We start from the raw sequence: 23,238 nt of genomic DNA, 5'->3' as shown, positions 1-23,238 counted from the left end.
TGTACATCTCCGTCCAGCTTAAATTTAGGGAATTGTCTAGATAACCCTGAATTAGCTCCCCATTGTAGATAACCCTGAATTAGCTCCCCATTGTAAATCAGTCACAGCTTCACTAGTTAATACAACATTAGGTGAAGATACCATTTTTTCTACTTTATCTTGGATAAGCTTAATCTCTTTCCACAGGCCTTCTACACCCTTCCTGGCATCAGTGAGTTTGGAAGAAGGAATAGGCGATACGTTCCCGGATGTTATTCTCTCAGTAACTTTTTGATGTATAATTTCCCCAAATTGTTTCTCCAAATTAATTGAGTTAATAATATCAGAGTTAGCTATTTTCTCTTTGAAATACCTTTCTACATTGTCTATCTGTGTACTGACACCTGTAATTTGCGATTGAATGGCATTAACTCATACTGCTTATCTACACTCTCTTGCAAAGAATACAACCCATGTCTTACATCATTATACTTAATATTGTACACATTTTCAAAAGAGCCCAACTTTTCAATTAGTTCGGATTCTACATTATTACATTTGTTCTCAATGTTAAGTTCTAACCGTTTTGACAAATCCTGAAAGGTATCATTCTTTGCTAACTTTCATGGCCATAGCCGGTTCTTGATTGTCCCCAGCTTGTTGTATATTCTCCATACTTTGCTATGATTTAGTCCTAGTAAGCATTTAAAACTAAATTTAAATAAGATAATGTCACAATAAAAGTGCACTTGACAGTACCTTGCACCACTTCGTTCTAAAGTAATGAAGTTTTGTTTCACGCTCACCCAGCATAGAATTCTTGTGGCGTAAGTGAGCGGATGTGGAGGCAGGTCAGCACCAGTGAATAGTAGCTGGTGCCGGCGGTGTCAGACATAGGTTGGTCTCTGTGTCTGCATCCCCGCGACGTGTGTGAGAGCTGTATACTCCCCGCACAGGATCTTCTTGGTTGAAGTGTTCTATGCATACTTCTTCTTAGACAAATACTTCAAAATCTTCATTAGTACTTTTATCATTGTGAGTTATTTATTTCTTCACAGTATTTCCCTTCAAAATTTGCTCCATTGGATACTTAAACGTATTCCAATGTCTCAGAGTAATTTCCTTGTCCTATTATGTTTGGTTGCTATGGCAACACACAACAGCTTCTTTCCTCATTTTTGACTTAAAATTCCTGTTTTCTCGGTCCTTTCACACAGGACTCCACATTCTGATGTTCTGATGACTTAAAGCATGAGTGTGGGTGTGGGTTGTAATTATTTATTTCCCCAAACACATACCACTTCTTTACAAGGTGAGTTACTTGAAATTTTGCAGCCCCTTCTTCTTTACAGTAGTAACTTTGCAGTAGTTACTTGGAGATGAAAAAGCTTGCACAGGATACAACAGCATGGAGAGCTGCATCTAACCAGTCTCTGGGCTGAAAACCACAACAACAATAATAACAGTAATCTTTGATGTGCCCTAAGTCATCTCCAGTATAGCACCTCATCTTGCCGCAACTATCTCTTTGCCTCTGCTGCTATTCATTCTATGCCACATCATCAGCGTATTACAGTTTTTAAATATTTGTCCTCTTGTAGTCTTTTATCAATCTTAATTATGAGCTCCTATATTTCCTTGCCACACTTTAACCCTTCCCGGAAATATACTCTGTACTCTGCTCTTGCTACTTATATTTCAAAAACGTAGCATATTCACAACTAACCTCAAGAATAGATAGGCACAATATTGCCAATTTCTGTAATATGATGAATTTCAAATGGTACTCCAGTAAATATAATACTGATTGCTTTAATCATCCATGTAGGAGTTACTTACATCTCAAAAATGTCGACACTTCATGATTAGTGCAGAATATATTCCTGACTGCTAAAATATATTTTCATTTCTTTGCACACTCAAATTGCAATTATCGTCATCTTCTCTGTAGCTGAGTAATTTTTTCATGTACCATAAGTATTCTACTGTCAAAAGTACTAGTGTGGTGTTTGAGACGCCCACTAAACCTGCTGGGCGGAACAGGTAATCAGGATTGTGGAAAGGGCCAAATAAGGTTGCGGTCAGTTTCAGCTTATAAATGTAATTTATTGTAATTTAATAACACATTTACAACCAAAGAGGCACATAGCCGAACCTTTTACCAATGTAACTCTTTCATGGCTGAAGGCCTTCAAACAAGAAATCTTAAGGCAAAGGATAGAACAAACATATGCAAGGTGCAATACAAATGGCTGAAGGCCACAATTAAATTTCAAAATTTTAAAATATATTACCATAATCTTTTAAAGGCAGAAGGCCGCAATTTTTAAGCTTGAAAGATAATTTTAAGAATGAAGTCACAAGGCTGAAAGCCCAGTTAATTTTCCAAAATTTAGAAAAAAAAATATAACCACAAGCCTTAAATTTTAAATAGCTGAAAACAGATAATCAAACACCGGTGAGAAAGACAATAAAGACAATGGCACTCAGAAGCCTCCAGGGAGGTCGGTCTGCCCTTGTTCACTTAGGTGAGACAGGTGGTGAGCCCAACTACACTTGATGTGTCGGAACCCAACCAGGGGACAGCCACGGACCGACAGACACAATGACTTGCTTGCCATCAATCAGTACATGAGAACTCAAACACAAAATGTTACAAACGTGATAATCCACAATGATGTATGTGTTAGCTGTCAAAATTACGTACCATGTTGGACAGCGACAACAAGTGAGTAAAGGACACTGCCTGTAATTACACTCATGGGCAGGGCAGGTAACCAGAACACTAACGGCCACAAGGCAGAAAATTCCGCTGTTACACTTGAAATTGAACTACGGTAATCTGGTTAAATTCACCCAAAAAGAACACTGCTTGATTTTATGTCAGTGGCCAGGGCAGATAACCAGAACACTCGCAGTGACCGCCAGCGCACCCAACCGACTGCACCGCATGGAGATAACTTCTCTGGTCCACAGCAACTGACCGACTCCTCTCAGAATGTCGACAACATCTAAAATAGTCGTCGGTGGAAATAACGCCAACTACACACATAACCTGACAAACACTTGCACAAAGACGTGAATGATACCCAACAGTAACTAAACATGCACGAAGACAAATCGGGAGTCGATGCACACACTCACAGCCGACTCATGAATGATTGGTGAGCCAAAATGCATCGCCCGGTAGGACGACCGACGGACGATCCTCGGAGACGGTGTCCTGGCTCAAGTGATTCGTGGTGGCAATGGTCGGGCAAGCCATGTCGACGCAGACCTCACTGCTGCTCCAACCCAACTGCACTAGTGCCGCACTGCAACTCCCCGACTGGCAGGTCTGGACTGCGCTCCAGACATGGTCCAACTGACTGGCAGCCCAAACTTGCGACACGTACCCCCTATCTCAACTGGCATACGACAGACAATGACCGGGAAGTAATAGCAGTCGAGCAAAGATACTACGAGAGGGGATATATCAATATGCACTGCTAGCGCCGGTCATGGTCACTCAAAGTAGCCACTCAGTAATAGTAGTACTTCAAATTAATGTAGTGAGGTGGAAGTATGTTAAAAACAGGGTGTAAAATACATGATGGCGGGAAGACGATCCACGCACAGCTCAACCTCCCCCCCCTCAAACAAAAACCAGGGGGTGATATGCCGAAATAAACTAACTGGCAGGTTCTAAAAAGGCAGAAGGCAGTGGCCAAGAAAGGCCACCAGCAAAACACTCGGTCGGACCCACCCCTGCAGAAGAAACACACCCACTGGCTACCTGTCATCCTTGCCCTGGGAAGAGACTGACCTAAGTTCAGCAAGATGACCAATTCACAACCACCACTAAGCCAGCAATGAAAATAGCGAGATACCCACTCGGACTTCAACAATGCAGAGGAAACATGCCCCAGGCAACCCGACATCACTACACAGCAGAAGGCACCGAGCTAAGCCTCACAAGATGACCAAAGTTGACAACCAAAGAGCTACCAGAACTTTTAAGACCAGAAGTTAATGCCTGAACTTAACAGATTATCAGTGCCCGCACTCAAATCCGGTTTTCACCAGGTTGGGTTCCCTCTAGAAGACAAATAGTGTCCTCAAGGCCTTCAATAGCCTTAAAGGAAACTGAATTGCCGCTCCTGTCTCTCCGACTACCGCCGAGATGATGTCAACCGGCTGCAGCATGGCAACGCGCGAACTTGCTACCAATTCTGGAACACTGCTCTTGTCGGTTGGCGCCTTATTGCCAACCCGTAAACAAGATTTAGCAGGCCGATCCCCGAAGTCTGTCTGACTGCCATTATCGTAACACCTGAAACAATACCAAGACAAACAATACGATGCCACAGACACAATAGAAACAAGAGGGAAACTGACTGCAACTAGGTTGGTGAGCACGAGTGTCAACACGCTCTGCTACCAGTCAGACGCCCACTAATCCCTCTGGGCAGAACATGTAATTAGGATTGTGGAAAGGGCCAAATAAGGTTGGGGTCAGTTTCACCTTAAAATTGTAATTTAATAACACATTTACAACCAAAGCGGCACATAGCCAAACCTTTACCAAATGCATCTCTTTCATGACTGAAGGCCTCCAAACAAGAAATCCTAAAAATCAACAAGATAAAAATGCAGTTAAAATAACAAATAAAATAATTTAAAAAAACATATATCGCAGCTAGGTGCAAAGCCTCAAGGCAAAGTAGATAGAATAAACATATGCAAGGTGCAATACAAATGGCTGAAGGCCATGATTAAATTTCAAAATTTTAAAATATATTACCACAATCTTTTAAAAGCAGAAGGCTGCAATTTTTAAGCTTGAAAGATAATTTTAAGAATGAAGTCACAAGGCTGAAAGCCCAGCTAATTTTCCGAAATTTAGAAAAAAAAAATAAATATAACCATAAGCCTTAAATTTTAAATAGCTGAGAACAGATAATCAAACACCGGTGGGAAAGACAATAAAGACAACGGCACTCAGAAGCCTCCAGGGAGGTCGGTCTGCCCTTGTTCACTTAGGTGAGGCAGGTGGTGAGCCCAACTACACTTGATCTGTCGGAACCCAACCAGGGGACAGCCACGGACCGACAGACACAACGACTTGCTTGCCATTAATCAGTACATGAGGACTCAAACACAAAATGTTACAAACGTGATAATCCACAATGATGTATGTGTTAGCTGTCAAAATTACGTACCATGTTGAACAGCGACAACAAGTGAGTAAAGGACGCTGCCTGAAATTACATTCGTGGCCAGGGCAGGTAACCAGAACACTAACGGCCACAAGGCAGAAAATTCTGCTGTTACACTTGAAATTGAACTACGGTAATCTAGTTAAATTCACCCCAAAAGAACACTTCTTGATTTTATGTCAGTGGCCAGGGCAGATAACCAGAAGTCTAACAACCACAAAACAGAAAATTCCGCTGGTGCACTCGAATTGTAGTCAACCAATATAGTTAATTGCACCGCATGGCTGCTAAATTTCAGCAACAGAAACACTCGGTGTTGCTGACAGGAAAAACTCCCCAACAGCGAACCACTGAAATGAACCATCACAACATGTATGGACATGGCTTAGGAAATTGAAACCACTACTCAACTTTGACGTCCTGGGTCATTGAACCACGAAGCTCATAGTGATCGGACAGCTCCACACACGCATGGACCGCCAGCAGACCCAGCCGACTGCACCGCGCGAAGATAACTTCTCTGGTCCGCAGCAGCCGACCGACTCCTCTCAGAATGCCTACAACATCTAAAATAGTCGTCAGTGGAAATAACGCCAACTACACACACAACCCGACAAACACTTGCAGAGGACCTGAACGATACCCAACAGTAACTAAGCACACATTGGGAGTCGATGCACAGACACACACACACACACACACACACACACACACACACACACACAGCCGACTCATGAACAATTGGCGAGTCAAAATGCGTCGCCCGGTAGGACGGCCGACAGACGATCCACGGAGACAGTGGCCCGGCTCAAGTAATGCGTGGCAGAAATGTTCTGGCGAGCCATGTCGACGCAGACCTCACTGCTGCACCAACCCCATTGCACTAGTGCCACACTGCAATTCCCTGACTGGCAGGTCTGGACTGTGCTCCAGACACGCTCTAACTGACTGGCAGCCCAAACTCGCGACACGAACTCCCTATCCCAACTGGTGACGGCAGACAATGATCGGGAAGTAATAAAGGTCAAGCAAAGATACTACGAGAGGGGATATATCGATATGTGCTGCTAGCGCCGGTCGTGGTCAGGTAAAGCAGCAGCTCAGTGACAGTAGTAATTTAAATTAACGTAGTGAGGTGGAAGTATGTTAAAAACAGGGTGTAAAATACATGATAGCAGGAAGACGATCCACACACAGCTCATTGTTGATTCCGTGCCTTTTAATCTCTTGATAAATTTCATCTCCCACTCCATAATCTGATGCACCAGTTTAATCTCATGTTGTAAATGAGTATGGTGTAAAAAAATTTGCCCCTACAAATACCATTTGTCCTCCATTTGATTAAAATCCTCTCAACATTTCTTATTCCATTCTTGTGTAGTCTTCTGGCTGGAAAAGTGTAATAATTCAGAGTTGCTCTTGATTTCATTCCTTATATAACGCTCATAAAAACATCCAAGTGCAAGAAATGTTTTCATTTGTTTCCTGTTCCACTGTTTTGTATGTTTATGACCATGTCGCTTTACTTCACGTCTGGTCTTATCTCCTCTGTATTCACTGTGTGATTATGGAAACTTACTTCCTCACTTTGGAGTTGTGATATTTCGTTGGGGTTTACTCAAGATTATTTCAATCAAGAATAATCTTTGTATAGTTGCTGTACCAATTGGCCAGATGGAGTGAAGATGTTTTGTTTAACCTGAACTACATAAAAGTGATAGAACCATCCCTCAGACAAGGTATGGATTTGCAGTCATTGTTACCTGTCTTAATCATGTGGTGTGGTCTGTGGTACTTACAAGGGAGTGGTCCTATAAGATGTGTTGAAATCTACACAGGAAGAAGACAATGAAAGAAATGCACTGCCAAAGTTGCTAAGAGGCACTGCAAATATTTTGTAAAAAATGTTGAAGTTACACATTTTTGCCATTTGAAGAACAGCTAATAACAACAGTTTGTACAGTCCTGCTTGCCTAGTGGGCGACTTGGTGAATCACATGTGCAGCGCTGCATAGCAGAGTTATCCGCAGTGGTCCAAATTTTTCCGTGTTTGTTGGCTGCCATTTTTCCCTGGTTTCTCATTACCATTTAGGGAAAATTTATAAACATAACACTAATTTGCAATGTCAAGCATCATCTCAAGAGATGACACAGCTAGTGTTCCCACTACATGTGCAAGGTCTAATGGTCATATTCCCCCCCCCCCCCCCTCCCCCTCCCTACATCCCCCGTGATCCCGTTCAGACCACAAATTTTTCACTGTGATTTTTAACCGAACATTCACTTGTCAAAGATGTTGGAGTGGCCACGAAGAACATGTGGTTTGGGTTTCACATTAAATTGCAGCTCTCCGTTTTGCAATTAGGTAACTGGGGAAGGTTAGGGACATATAAGTAGCTGCACTGACATCCAGTTGAAAGACCTGCAAGAGGCCTACAGGGTACACCGGACAGAATTCACTTTTGCTCATGGTTGTCAGCTTGTTTGCTCCATTGAAAACCTGGCTTAAACTACAGAAACATTTTTTTGAATAACATCATATCAACAGCTCAGTTCTTGCACATGTAATTCTGATAAAAGTGGCTAGCAGAGAAAATAAGACCATGGCAGTGTTTGATGTCACAGACGACTTCCATCAATGAGGACTTGTAATTTGTTGAAATGAATGTGTCTTGCACTACTACATTTTATAACAATTCCTGTAGGTTATTCCTCATAATAATGTTCAAATGTTGTACATTTGACTATCAGTGAAATAGTTCTTTTTTTATTCCCTGCAGTCGTCACAAAAATGTGATGTGTCTATGGAATGACAAAAGCAAACATTTTTCTTACACCAGGCACACTGGACAAAGGAAAAATTGATGCAGTCAGGCATTTCGTAGTAACCATTAGTTTTATTTAGGCAGAACTGGGATGGAGTCAGAAATGATCCCGGCCGTTGTTCTGCATCATATTGCACTGCATACCGGGCATACTTGATCAAATTCGTAAAACATGGTGAATATTACTAGTAATGTACAAATGACTGGAGCATAAGAATAGTGTTCCACTGATAAACCTGAAATGAGATAGAGGTATTGGAAATTATGTTGTCTAACAATTTCCTGAAAAATGCTTTCCACAGTCGAAAAAATTCTGTATCGAGAGGTTGAATTGCACGAGTAGTTCCAGGCAGAAACCACATTACATCTACAGATTTTTCATGGTCCTCCACAGAAAAAGAGGCATTGTTATATCAAGACCATGAATGCAACAAAAGCAATGAAGTAGTTTCTGCAGCTGGTAGGAATATGTTTTGAACGAAATGTTGAAAATTATTCTTTCCCACTTTTCCAGATTTTGATTGTGGATTACAAGATTTTTGCAACTAAACTGTCCATTTTTTTTTTATTTTTTTGTCCTAATTTGCCTTGCAGTATTTGAAGACAGATATACAGCTGCAGAACAGTAAACCACTCATACTTATCACTGGCATTATTTTATATGAATGTGTCATTGCATTGATTGATTGGGCAACAGTCTCCGTCTGAAATGCAAGGAAAGCGTTTTTGAAGAAAAGAAATTTGTTAACATCGAGTCTAGATTTACATGTCAAGAAGTCGTTTCTGAAAGTATTTGTATGGAGTGTGGCCATGTATGGAAGTGAAACATGGGCGGTAAATAGTTTGGCCAAGAAGAGAATAGAAGCTTTTGAAATGTGGTGTTACAGAAGAATGCTGAAGATTAGATGGGTAGATCACATAATTAATGAGGAAGTATTGAATAGGATTGGGGAGAAGAGACGTTTGTGGCACAACTTGACTAGAAGAAGGGATCGGTTGGTAGGACATGTGTTGAGGCATCAAAGGATCACCAATTTAGTATTGGAGGGCAGCGTGGAGGGTAAAAATTGTAGAGGGAGACCAAGAGATGAATACACTAAGCAGATTCAGAAGGATGTTGGCTGCAGTACGTACTGGGAGGTACTGGGAGATGAAGCAGCTTGCACAGGATAGAGTAGCATGGAGAGCTGCATCAAACCAGTCTCAGGACTGAAGACCACAACAACAACAACAACATGATAAAGTGTGGCGTGCACACAGTTCATTCATGTAACCTGACTGATCAGTGTTATAAACAGCAGTTGCGAGGATAACAGAAAGTTTCATCTTTATGTCAGCTTTGAATTTCTCTATAGCATTGTCTACCATCGGCAGCTGCTCTACACGTTTACGTGATGTGAACTTGGTAATTTTATGACTTCCTATTCTGTATGATTTTGGCATACTTCCTATTCTGTACGATTTTGGCATAGCCAGGTCGACGAAGCCTGGAAATGAGCAATGTTCATATCAGATGCAATTCGGAGGGCCCAGTCTCGTAGATCTCCATCAGTAATGGTGCATATCCTCTCACGAGCAGTTCTAAGTCTTTCGAACAATTTTTCATTCAGATGGTTTCGGGTTTCCGTTTGGCACATATTTCTTACTTTATGTAATTCATTCTTCTGTTTGTACAGTTCATGCTCCGATTTTACGGAACAAAAACACCTTTGCACACTGCATAACTTCAAGCATTTTTTCCCCCCCTCCTTAGTTTAACCAATATTTCACTGCCTTTTCTTTGTCGCTGAAAGCTATTGCAGCATGTGTTTCTTTTTAGGCTTGGAAGGTATTCTCCTTCAGAACTGTTACTGGCACAATTGACACATCGTCTGAACCACAGTTCATGGAACCATCACAGCTATTTCCTATTTCTTCTAACGTACCCACAATTTCAAATGAAATGTCGACATCATTCGAATGAATGTCAAGGAAATCGTTTAACAAATGACACATATGTACATCCTCAGGAGAAGTAGGTGATTTCGGCTGAAAACCACATTCTTCATATTTCATCATTGTTATATTGAGAATGTTAATTGGGTTCCACATTACTGTGAAACTGGAAGAAAAAAAGGTACTATTAGCAGACATGCCTAACAAAAGCACGATAAACATTAATTCGGCTTTATCTGCATTGTCAATACTTACCAGTACTGGTAATTAGTAATAGATGTTACCTGAGTGGCTAATTCGAGAGAATAGTAACTGTGTACTGCAGTGTCAGAGAAGCTATCAACGAATGGTAACCTGAAATGTCCTTTACAAATGTGCTACTGACCTCAGCTGTGTGTGTGCCTAGTTCATTTCTATCACCACCTGACGTGCAACGAATTTGGCTATTTTCAGCTATTTTGTTTTTAATTATATGCAGTGCCTCTTAGCAGCTAAAATTTTGACAGTGCATTTCTTTCATTGTCTTCTTGCTGTGTAAAAAATTTCAGGCTATTTTTCGACATATCTTATGTTAGATATTTTGCACCTTATAATCTAATTAAATTCTCTTCCAAAATCAGGAGTTTGTTCTGTCTCCAGTACATTGTTAGGGTACACAGTGTAAACTGCTTCCCTGACTTAGCATCAAAAGCAAAATTTGTGATTAGACTGATGATTTCTTGGTGTGCAGAACACAGTATGTTATCGTGAATGAAGAGGTATCAACAGATGTAGAAATGACTTTAGCTGTGCCCTAGGGAAATGTTTTGGGCCCTTGCTGTCCATGATGTGCATTAATGACTTTACAGACAATATTTAGCAGTAACCTCTCGTGTTCATCAGAAAATGCAGTTATGTATATTGTAATAAAAGGAAAACTGTTTAAGAGATCAATGTAAACTGTCCTTGGTTTTTAATAAAAACTCTTTGTAATAGTTTTGTTAGAGAATATTTTGTATCCTGTGAACAACTTGTTCATAAATAAAGTTGTGTGGTTGAACATAATAATTTTGCAAGAAGTTATGAGCCCAGGCCATGTCAAAATGAACAAAACACAGTTTTAAAGAAGACTGACTAAATCCAATGTGCGCTTGTAGAAGTGTTTTTTGTTGAAACAACCCACACAATGGTGAGAACGTTCCATAAAAACAGGAGTACCAATGGTGACTATAAAGTGAATATTGATAAACTTGAAGAACCTGGTAATTGAGCAAAATGGACATGGCACGTCTCTACGGTGCTTCATTGATATGAACGCAATGATATTATTAATGGTACACACAAGCATGTGGTGGTTCCATGGGAGGCAACAAGTGAACAGAAGACAAAACAATGAATCAAAAGAAGCAAGTCTGAAAGCAAGTGCACGAAATAAACCAGTTGCTGAACTTGTGTTGATGTGCAGCAATGGTAAAGAAGTACAATGCAAACTACATGCATGATTTGAACATAGTAACACACAGCATTTAAAAAAGTTCATTGAAACCTTTTTTTTTAGATCAAGTGTGTCAAAACCGAAGATATTAGTACAGTTCGAGCTAAGCTGCAAAAGTTATTTGCAGATCAAAATGATGAATTAACGAAATGTGAAGAGAATATGTTGTTTGGAAGAATATTAAATGTTCAAATCTTATCCACGCTGGGAAAGGAATATGTTTGCTGTAAAGATCTCTGGGACACATTGCCTTCAGAAAACAAGAGTTTGAATTTACTCATTGTAAAACTGCAGCTGTTAAATTGCATGAACAAATAACAATGGAACCAACTGCGTGTGTCATTTCTAATACCCCAAAAGGGAAACAAAGTAACAGTCAAAAGAAGATGCCAAAAGAGCAAGCAAAGCAAAAATGTCTGTTTAATAAATGCAGACAACTATGTCATTGGGCAGCAGAGTGCCTATGGACAGCACTAATGTGTGGCAAGAGGAGAAGGTGGGTGGAAATGCTGTCTTTGCTTCACATATCATGGATGTGACTTCTAGAAACTACACTACTGGCCATTAAAATTGCTACACCATGAAGATGACATGCCACGTGAAATTTAACCAACAGGAAGAAGGTGATGTGATATGCAAATGATTACCTTTTCAGAGCATTCACACAAGGTTGGCGCCGGTGGCGACACCTACAACGTGCTGACATGAGGAACATTTCCAACCGATTTCTCATACACAAACAGCAGTTGACCGGTGTTGCCTGGTGAAACGTTGTTGTAATGCCTCGTGTAAGGAGGAGAAATGTGTACCATCACGTTTCCGACTTTGATAAAGGTAGGATTGTAGCCTATCACGATTGTGGTGTATTGTATCGTGACATTGCTGCTCGCATTGGTCGAGATCCAATGACTGTTAGCAGAATATGGACTCGGTGGGTTCAGGAGGGTAATACAGAACGCCATGCTGGATCCCAATGGCCTTGTATCTCTAGCAGTCGAGATGACAGGCATCTTATCCACATGGCTGTAATGGATCGTGCATCCATGTCTCAGTCCCTGAGTCAACAGATGGGGACGTTTGGAAGACAACAGCCATCTGCATGAACAGTTCGACAACATTTGCAGCAGCGTAGACTATCAGCTCAGAGACCACGGCTGCAGTTACCCTTGACGCTGCATCACAGACAGGAGCGCCAGCGATGGTGTACTCAACGATGAACCTGGGTGCACGAATGGCAAAACGTCATTTTTTTTTGGATGAAGCCAGATTCTGTTTACAGCATCATCATGGTCACATCCGTGTTTGGCGACATCGCGGTGAACGCACATTGGAAGCGTGTATTCGTCATCGCCATACTGGCATATCACTTGGCATGATGGTATGGGGTGTCATTGGTTACCCGTCTCAGTCACCTCTTGTTCGCATTGACATCACTTTGAACAGTGGGCGTTACATGTCAGATGTATTATGACCCGTGGCTCTACCCTTCATTCAATCCCTGCAAAACCCTACATTTCAGCAAGATAATGTATGACCGCATGTTGCAGGTCCTGTACGGGCCTTTCTGGATACAGAAAATGTTCGACTGCTGCCCTGGCCAGCACATTCTCCAGATCTCTCACCAATTGAAAACGTCTGGGCAATGGTGGCTGAGCAACTGGCTCGTCACAATACACCAGTCACTACTCTTGATGAACTGTGGTATCATGTTGAAGCTGCATGGCCAGCTGTACCTGTACACACCATCCAAGCTCTGTTTGACTCAATCCCCAGGCGTATCAAGGCCGTTATTACGGGCAGAGGTGGTGATTCTAGGTACTGATTTCTCAGGATCTATGCACCCAAATTGCATGAAAATGTAATCACATGTCAGTTCTAGTATAATATATTTATCCAATGAATACCCGTTTATCATCTGCATTTCTTCTTGGTGTAGCAATTTTAATGGCCAGTAGTGTATGCTGATGCAAATAAATAGTATTGTGACAGTGGTACTTCAAAGCATATAACTCTGAATGAACTGACTTAATTTCGTTCCTGAAATGATTTCATTGGTACTAATATGCACGCATTTGGTCAAGGAACAGTTAATATTAAAATTAGACAAAGCAGTGAATGTGCCAAAATGGCAAATGTTTTATGTATGCTTGATGCTAGTGCTCATTTGTTCTCAGCCTGAGCAGTTGCATGTTATGACTACAATACTGTTATGTTGGAACCACAATAAAGTATGAATCCAAAGACAGGATCGTTAATGAAGCACATCACTAAGAACAGAAAGTTCGTTTATTACTGACATCAATGAACGCTGATAAGCCAAAACATGATGACTGCCCACTTCTATGTTGGATGCCATCTGGTGGCTTTGCAGACAAGTGACACAGTAGCAAAAGTATGGAAGCCAAGCAGACACAGATGGGGGCTCACTCTAGTGAAGATATGGGCTGCAAATGGAGAAGTTCATTGAGATAAGTGACTCCGGCAAACGACAGATTATTATTACACGAAGCCTGTGAACAAGTATCTTGAAAATGGTGAAGCTGGTTGAATGTTCACATGCTACTGTCGTGAACATGTATGGAAAGAGGTTGAAGGACAGGGAAATTACCACTAGGTGCTAAATGGTTAGATGTCTACAACTCTTCGAAGAACGTGGGGTTCAGAGGCTTGTCTGCTCTGTAAAGTAGGATAGATGGTGATCTGTGACATCTCTGCTGAAAGAGCACAATGCTGGTGCCTGCTCAAGTGTTTCATAGCACATTGTTCATGATATGTTGTTGAACATGGAGCTCTGCAGCAGACCACCGTACGTGTTCATATATTGACCCAACGACTTCATCAATTATGACTGCAGTGTGCATTGGACCATCAGGGTTCAACTGTCGATCAGTGGGAATGTGTCGGCTCTTCAGGTGATTCACATTTTTGCTACATTAGCTCACTGGTCGTCTCCACAAATGCCATCATTGAGGTGAACAGCAGCTCGAAATGTACAGCGTGCCATGGGTGCAGGCTAGTAGTAGCAGTATTATCATATGCAAGACATTCTCCTCCACTTGCATGAGACCTGTGATGGTAATCGACAGCTGCTAAACCATTTGCATCCCTTCATGCTTGATATCTTCCCCATTGGCAATGTCATCTTTCTGCAGTATAATTGTCCATGTCTTGGAGCAAGAACTATGCTACTGTGGTTTGAGGAGCATTATTGTGAACTCGTGGTGATTTCTCAGTGACCAAATTTGGCTGATATAAATCCTACGGAACTCACCAGGGTCACTATCAGGCGCTCTCGTAACATACACCAATCAGCAGCCCATTACTTAGTTGAATTACGTGACCTGTGTGTAGGCATCTGGCGCCACCTGTGTGTATATGTCTAATGCCACATTCCTCCACAAAACTATCAACAAACTGTCGGATCCCTGATATGCAGAATCAGTGATGTATTTCATTCCACAGATGGACAAATGAGCTATTAAGCAAGTGGTCATAATGTGTTGGTTACAACCAGAACAGAACTGAACTGCTACATGGATAGTGCAGCTATTTACACAACCATAAAATATTCTTGAATGCTGATATTTATATAAGCATTCAATATTCCAGAATATACAAGCATTACAAAGATAAGATATTTCAAAAACATTCCAGAAATTATAAATACAAAATAACAAATAATTGCTGCTGGTTGAGTTTGACCCAACTATCTGCAGCACGCCAACCATTGAAACTAACCACTATGCCACACTGTGTGTACTATAACCTGCGACATTGCTCCATTTCCTGGAGAAACAGTGACCCACTGTTTCAGAAATTCTCATTTTTATCTGACTACAGCACCCTGAATCTAGATCTTATCAGTTGTTCTCTGAATGGTGGCGCTGGCTGCTCCTTGCATTCTGGTCGTATTGTTACATCCTCTTCATTATGGCGAGTATCAAAAGTAACATCTCTGCACTTCTGTCTTTTTGATGAAGAGTGATAATCTTTAACTTCATATTAGTTGCCTGACAAGTGACAAAGGATATGATACAGCCCTAAGTTGCACTTTAGCAACGTTACTGATAATCCTACTTTCCACACAGTTGTAAAAATCCAAACCAATTCCACTGGGCTGTATCTCATTGGCCAGTGCTTGGCGTTTTAGTGCACTCATTCCTTCTACCAACCATCCAGATTTCGTATCCAAGCCAGCTGTCATTATTCTTCTGTCCAGGCAATGAAATGTTTCATATAGTCATCCTGACGTGTTGTCCAGCCAGAACAGGAACAGTATATCGTTTGTCATTTGGGCCTTGTGAGTGCAGGGGGGGGGGGGGGGGTGCGGGGGGAGGATCATGGAAATACTTCAGGACACCTAGTCATAGAATAGCTGGAATGACAAGCAACTATTTCCACCCCATCAGACCATAATTTCTCTTATACAATACTCCATTTATTGGAATTCTCATTTGGTTGATGCCTCTTTCTTCAAGGCTTCTATGGTTTTCAACAGTGCTGGATTTTCCCTCTATTCAGCAGCAATATCATTTAACACAGTGATGACTGAGATTTCGTTCATGTTGTTTTGTTCCGCCAGCCGTTGTGGCCGAGCGGTTCTAGGCGCTTCACTCCGGAATAGTGCTGCTGCTAAGGTCGCAGGTTCAAATCCTGCCTTGGGCATGGATGTGTTTGCTGTCCTTAGGTTAGTTAGGTTTAAGTAGTTCTAAGTCTAGGGGACTGATGACCTCAGATGTTAAGTCCCATAGTGCTCAGAGCCATTTGAACCATTTGTTGTGTTCCACCAAACTATTCCTCAAGAACCAGTCAGTGTTCTTGTGTTTGCATTCACTTCTGTGAGGTCGTACACATGAAATCTTAGTATCCATCTTGCCAGTTGACCTGAATGATCCTTCAGGTTAATTGTCCAGAATAGAGAATGGTGGCCCATCACAATGGTCAATAGTTTGTCAAATAAATACAGCCAAAACTTGTTGATGACCCAGTCAACAGCAAGACACTCATTTTCTGTTGTAGAGTAGTTTATTTTGGACTTGGAGAGTAGCCTGGAAGCATAAAAGGTTATCACCCTTTTGGCACCTTCTTGAATTTGTACTAGAACTGCTCCAGTTCTAAAACCCCTAGGATCAGTGTGATGTTCTGTCTTGACATTCTTGTCATACAATGCCATTTGCAGTTGTCCTTCTTTGCAAGAACCACGAGGACTCTGAAAATTCAATGGTGTCAGTGGTGTGACCGTGCAGCATCCTCCTCTCTTTCTGCCAGATTATCTGTCCTTCAGTCAGTGACATTGTATGACAACTGGTTATTTGGTGTGTGATCCACATGTTGATACAATGTTTTTGCATGGGCCACTTGATGTATCTTTTTTCCGCTTCGGATTTAAAAGCATACGAAAATTGAGAGCAGAACAGCTATCACTTTCGACATAGTTCCATGGTCAGGACAGATCCTATTGGCAACTTGACAGTAGCTTCCTCCTCTGCTTTGTATTTAGTGGCAACAGAGCATGATTCTTCATTGATGACACAAATCTACCCTTCCTGTAATGGTTCGGCTGTCCCTTTTAGTGATGAGTTGTGGCTGCCTTTACAGTTAGTGATCCAAAAGTTCTCCTTGACTATATGCAATGCTCATGTTCGTTGCTGGCATGCAGATTTCATTTGTGGGCTAGTAAGCTTTTTGCAGTTGACAAAAGTTTCACATTTTTACTGAACATCTTGATAGGCAAGTGGAACTCACTGTATGGTTGATTATGGGATAACAATGATTTCAGTGGCAAACTATCGCCCAGAGCAATTGTTGAAATATTTGCTTATTGGAATAGCTACATCAGTCTGGAGCTCTGATATACCACAGTCTATGACAGCTTATGATGCTTGCAAGAAATCCCGTCCAAGAATAACATTATGACTACATTTTGCTAAAACAAAAAATTCAAAGGGCTGCATTCTGTCATTGATAAGTATTCCTATGATGTGTATTCCAGTTGGCTGGACATATTTCCCATTTGTAGCTTTAGCACAATTGCTTTCCTATCATGGAACATAGTCTTCTTTAACTGATGCTGATAGATATCAGACATAACAATAAAAGAAATACCTGTGTCGACAAGCATCCAGACTTGTTTACCTCAGTGAGATTTCCTGTCATGCCATCCATGGAGAATTTTCGTATGTGGTGGCCTCACCACCACAAATGGTCACCTCAATTAGTTTTCCTTTGATGGCCAGTTGAGAAGCTGGTACCTCTGTATGGTGATGGAGAACAAGAATTGTGTGTTGGGGACCAACATTGTTATGGGTACAGTGATAAGGTTTGACCCAGAAGGTGACAACAATCATCTGCTGTTGACTAGTGTGAATAGGGCTGTTGTGATGGTTGATGCCTTTTGAGATAATAGTCTTCAAATACCTGTCTTCTTTCTTTGTAGTAGTGAACAACATGTCCAAACAACCTATTGTCAGAAAAGACCAGAGCGTTGTACTCCATGCTCCAAATGATTTGTCAAGAAAATTTTCTGAAGAATTTGAAGCAGCAGAAAGATTACTAGGGGTATTTGCTCTCTCCTACCCTGTTCATAATTTTCTATGCATTGAGTAAACTTCAGACCACCTAAAAAATTATATAATAATTGTACCCTTGTATCATGCGTAAGTCCCTTTATGACAGTTCTTTTCAGAGTGGAGATCAAGCAAGATGGTGAAGTTGTAGGACAGTGGACTCATATTCGAAGGACTGTGGTTAAAATCTCTGTGTGGCCATTTGGATTTAGATTTTTCATGACTTCCCTAAATTACTTAAAGCAAATGCCAGAGAAGTTTCTTCGAAAAGGTAGAGCTGTTTTCCTTCTCCATCCTTACCCTTCTTCAAGTTTGCGTTTTATCTCTAATGAATTTGTGGCAGACCCCATTAAACCTTATACTTTGTCTCTCTTACAGAGCAGAGTAATCCCGAGGGCAGTGCAGAAGTGTCATGAGTATCAGGTTGTTATATGGACTTTTTCTGACCAATAATGTCATTTCTTAACTTGAACAAAGCTATAAATTTTGCTTTTGTCACAACCATGGCATTCCAAGCAAAATGGGAGTTGTACACAAGTGCCAAAGAGTGTTCATGATGATGTGACTACAGCACTGTTCTGTTTAATTTGTGTACCTCATACTTGGGAAACATAGTTCCAATTTCTCCAGTATAGATGATACATCTTTGTCACTAACTCTTACTTCTTTTTCCTCAGTCAGTCTTAGTTCATTTTGAACTATGTCACCGTCTCCCTCATTCATCCTTGCACACCCCCTTTCTTCACTACTCACTGCTTCTGATGATGTTGAAATGGTAGTGCTGCATATGTGAGAAACTGAAGATGTGTCAACAGTCTTAAATGAATTTTATGAACATTTATGATACTGAATCTAGTGCTTGATTGTGTTGCATGTAAGTTCTGAGTTTTCTATAATCTAAAATATTTGTTGTTGTTCTACTTCTAGCAAAGTAAAATTCTGCGATCAGTACGAGTCCCCCAAGATCGATGATAACACCTATTTTATTAGGTGAGTCTATTTCCCCATCACATTGTTGTAAGCTGCCATTATTTATTAAAGTACTAATGAATTATTTCATTTAAGTGTTGTAATGTTTTCCAATTTTCAGGGTTGCACCAAGGGTGTTAAATTTGGTTTTGTACAAAGTTGTTTCATACAAACTCTATGATCTCATCATCCGGAAATTTAGAAACGAGACATCTGACAGGGATTAGTGTAAACAGTGAATTATGTGACATGTTAGCGACAACATCTATGTACTTCCAGCGACTGCCATTTGTAAATATAATTTTAAAACAATTGCCTTAGACTACTTTTTTCTTATTTATCAAATGGGTACTAGGCCACATTTTAAAATGCCTTATGTATGTGATTTTCTAGCTGTTTCTGGTAGTGTTGTTTGACATTCATTTAAAATATGGAAGCAAAGCAACAGCAACAAATTTGATGTCTGTGATCTTTTCTTTGTTGAATTGTGCAAATGTGTACGTGTCAAGTAACTTCAAGAACAAGCTATCATTACTGTTATCAAGATCCTGATATCTGAATTAAGGGGTGGAGTCATCTACCATTCTTTTATGAGGTCTTAGTGACTTGTTTCAGGATTGGTTCATAGGAAAATCAAAAATGTTACTAAGGGTATTTTTTGCATCTGTTGTAACCATATGTTAGAGGTGTAAAAACTGTGTGCTTCTTTGCATGATAGTTGTACTTCTGATGTCATTATGTTATCATTTTAACTTTCAGTTATTATATTTGTTTTATACCATCATTGATTCTAATCTCTTAACACATTGAAAAGAATGGAATTGTAGTTTGCCTGTGTTAGTGTTGTACTCATTTTTCACTTTTCCTCTTGAATAAGTAAGGCCATAGAAACTGTAGGTAAAGTCACCATCTTGTACTACAAGTAATCTAATTTGCTGTACTCTGATGGCAAAAGAATATCTATGACAGTTGACAGTACTGTTGCCAGGTTTCTAATGTGAAATTAGCAATAGTTTTCTAGGACTGTGACAACATTGATGTGTTGCCATACAGTCATAAACAAAATCACATTATGTGGTTGATCATGGTAAGTGTTTTTTTTTTTTTTTTTTTTTTTTTTTTTTTGTGGTTTTAGGGCGCAAAACTTCTATGGTCATTAGCGCCCACATGGTAAGTGTGCAAAGTATTCATACAAATCCCATTTTAATTTTCAGCTGCTCACCATACCATAGTCATGTCATTCTTATCTGCTTATAAGAGATGGTGGCAAGATCCTGATTACAGTACTGAAAAGTCCTGAATTTCCACAGAAAATAGAGATATCAAGTTGCTTCACCTGTTGAATTTTTTCTTATTCAAATTAAAAAATGTATTATAAACTCTCCCAAACACCCCCTCCTCCCCACTCTCCCTCCCTCTCTCCCCCACTCTCTCTCTCCTCTCCCCCCCTCCCTCTCTCTCTCTCTCCCCTCTCCCCTCCCCCCTCCCTCTCTCTCTCTCTCTCTCTCTCTCTCTCTCTCTCTCTCTCTCTCTCTCTCTCTCTCTATTTATCCTCCTTTGGTTGTTGTGTGAAAGGTGGGTGTGTTGTTCTAAGATGTGGAAGATGGGAGGGGTGGTTTAGTTCCAGTGAAGGAAGATGCAATAGAATGAGCAGAGGTTGCAGAGAAGAGAATAAAACTATAGTGATAAATCTTGTGGGAAGGGAAGACCGGTGCAAGTTAATGTGCATTTAGGAGGAACAGTAAGGAGGGAGCAGGCAGCAGAAGTGACCAAAGAAGGAAAAGAGGACTGAGGAAGGGGAAAATATTCAAGTTTGTTATAATAATAATAATAATGGTAACACAACTTTAAAAAGAAATGTAATCAAAAAGATAGACCAAAAGATGAAATTAAAAAACCCTATGTTTACAAAATTACAATGAGAAATTGAAATAGGAGTATAAAAAGGAAGGAAGGGTGCAAGGGAACAGATAGAAGACTTGCAGTGGAGGCCGGATATAGAGAATATTCAATTCAAAAGTGTCTTTAGAATTTCTAAAGAAATAGTTCCCACCAGGGTAGTTCAGAGTAATAGATACAGAAAGATATGACCCAGATGGCAATGTCTGTGAAGCAGATGGTTCAATTGTCCATGTTATACTGACTAGCATCCTCCATGTTCCGAGGCTTATGTTTGCCCTTTGGCAAACATCCTTTCTCATTCTCGTCCTCAAATTTGTAAATTTTGCCTTGGCTTTGTCCGTGGTGGCTGCTGCTATGTCTAAATCTTTTGCTGTCATGAGCTCTATTGCACTCTACTCCATTTCATCTTTCAGAATTGTCTTCTGGTCATCCCACTTCACGTCTTGCCTTAAGCTTAAACCACCTCTCGTGCTGGTAATGTCACATGATCATAAGTGTCTATGTTTGTTTTTCTGATATCACCATTCTGAAGAACAACATTTTGATACCACAGCAGATAGTCAATCATTTTATAGGTAACTGGTGATGTAAAGCAAACCAAAATTCAAGGTAGGTTGCATTCTATTGTCTGATAGTTAGATTGCTTAGACGGCCATTGTGTTCTTCATGGCATGTAAATTTTTTTGAGGTTTTCTCAGATATTGTTAATGGATACAACAACAAATGTGATTGTAATATCATAAGAAACTTCCTCTTCACCATACGCTATATCAGCAATCGATATGATAGTTGTCTTTCTGTTTACCTTGGTCATGCTGTACAGCATAATGCAGTACTAGAGATTGTTAGGGATTGTTGCTAGATGAATGAATTTAATATCAAGTATTTTCCTTGCTTGGCCCTGTACCTAGAATGATGATTTTCCTCTCTTCCCTCCCTCCCTCCCAGTGTTACATTTGTCATATTACATAAACAAATAATTAGAAGGAAGAATAGAGCATGGAAGTGTGATATTTTACAGTGAAAAAATACACTGTATACAATAAAAATAAAAACAGAAACTAAATTAACTTGCTTTATTTTGTAAATGTTATTAATGGGGAAGGTGTTGGACATTGTGTGTTCATTAGCAATCGTCTAACTGTTTGCTTGGAATAATTTGGAAAAATGCAAATTATGTTGGTTGGATCATGCATTGTTCACTACCTTCATGAGCAATTGCTACAGAGCCTAAACCGTGTATGAAAAGAACAAACTAGGGGGAGTGGGGGGGGGGGGGGGCAAATTTAAACATACCCACCCTAGTGGTGTAAAAGGAAAACAATAATGATATTTACCATTGACATTATACACTCAAAACACTAGTATGTATCACACGTGGCTTAACCTCAATACAAGCTGAAAGTTCCTTTTCAAATCCATTGAGGGCCACAACTTTTATGAAGTGCATATGGATTTCATCTATGACAAAAATCTGCACACACATAAAAAAAAAAAAAAATCAAGGTTGTAGCTTACTTCAGATTCTGTACTTATCTGTAAGTCACTGCACAAATGACTGGATGAGTTACTTGTTACATAAGGCAAACATAAGTTCATACCAACTCTATTAATATAATTTGCTAAAAGAAACAAGCCTGTGATTTTCAAACCAGACTTTATGATGAAAACTGTTGTAGTTACTCTTAAAAAATATCACTGCATCATAAGTTACAGTTTATTAAATGAGAGACATAAAATGTACCTTTTTATGAGAAACATTATTTAAATTTCAAGGCATGTTAGCTAAGATGTTTTCATTACACACAGAATTACATTTGTGAAAAGAGGAAAAGTGTAACTATCTGGAATCAAGATAAGGGAAAGGGTCACTGAGTATGCAAATAAAAGCTCCTAACAAAACTATACAGATAGTTTTTTCATTGAAGCCTAAAATATTATAAAATTAAAAAGAAATAGAAGAAAGGGATTACATTGTATGAAGTAATATTCCACTTCAATATTTTTTAGTGCTGTCCAGTTAGTTGTTATGAAAATGTTCCATAAAATAGGCAGAGCTTTGATGACTTATGCTTTGCTTAAATGGACTGAAGGATATCATGAAAAGTAGGTAAAAGATGCTAATGACTGAGTAAAAGCATGACATAATGCTATAATCCATAACAAATAAAGGTAACGATCCCTCTTTTCTTTTTTAGAGGAGGTACAAGTGTTTCTGATGACAGCATTCTCTTATCAGGACGACAGCAATAGAAAGTGAAATAGTAGGCATCTGTGTTTTACAATTCTGAATCTCCTATTTGCTCCTTTTTCCTCTCCTAATGAGAAGACTGTCAATCTCATCCAGCTCTGAGAATAATTTTTTTGTGTTGTTTCAGTAAACCTAAGCA

At 40.0% G+C, this 23,238-nt stretch overlaps 1 protein-coding gene across 1 annotated transcript in view; it reads left to right on the top strand.

Annotated features, from left to right (window-relative positions):
* The window catches only part of LOC124777179 (zinc finger-containing ubiquitin peptidase 1-like), a 176,516-nt gene extending 157,288 nt beyond the window's left edge, over positions 1 to 19,228 (top strand). The window contains 2 exon segments of the mRNA XM_047252490.1: positions 18,905 to 18,967; positions 19,068 to 19,228. Of these exon segments, the coding sequence (XP_047108446.1) occupies positions 18,905 to 18,949 (45 nt within the window). The 3' untranslated portion in view covers positions 18,950 to 18,967; positions 19,068 to 19,228.
* Positions 19,229 to 23,238: the final 4,010 nt, after the last annotated feature.

Source organism: Schistocerca piceifrons, chromosome 2 (genome assembly GCF_021461385.2).
Source record: "Schistocerca piceifrons isolate TAMUIC-IGC-003096 chromosome 2, iqSchPice1.1, whole genome shotgun sequence".
Classification (NCBI taxonomy): Eukaryota; Metazoa; Arthropoda; class Insecta; order Orthoptera; family Acrididae; genus Schistocerca; species Schistocerca piceifrons.
Note: the sequence above shows the minus strand (reverse complement) of the source record. Positions and strands in the feature narration are given on the sequence as shown.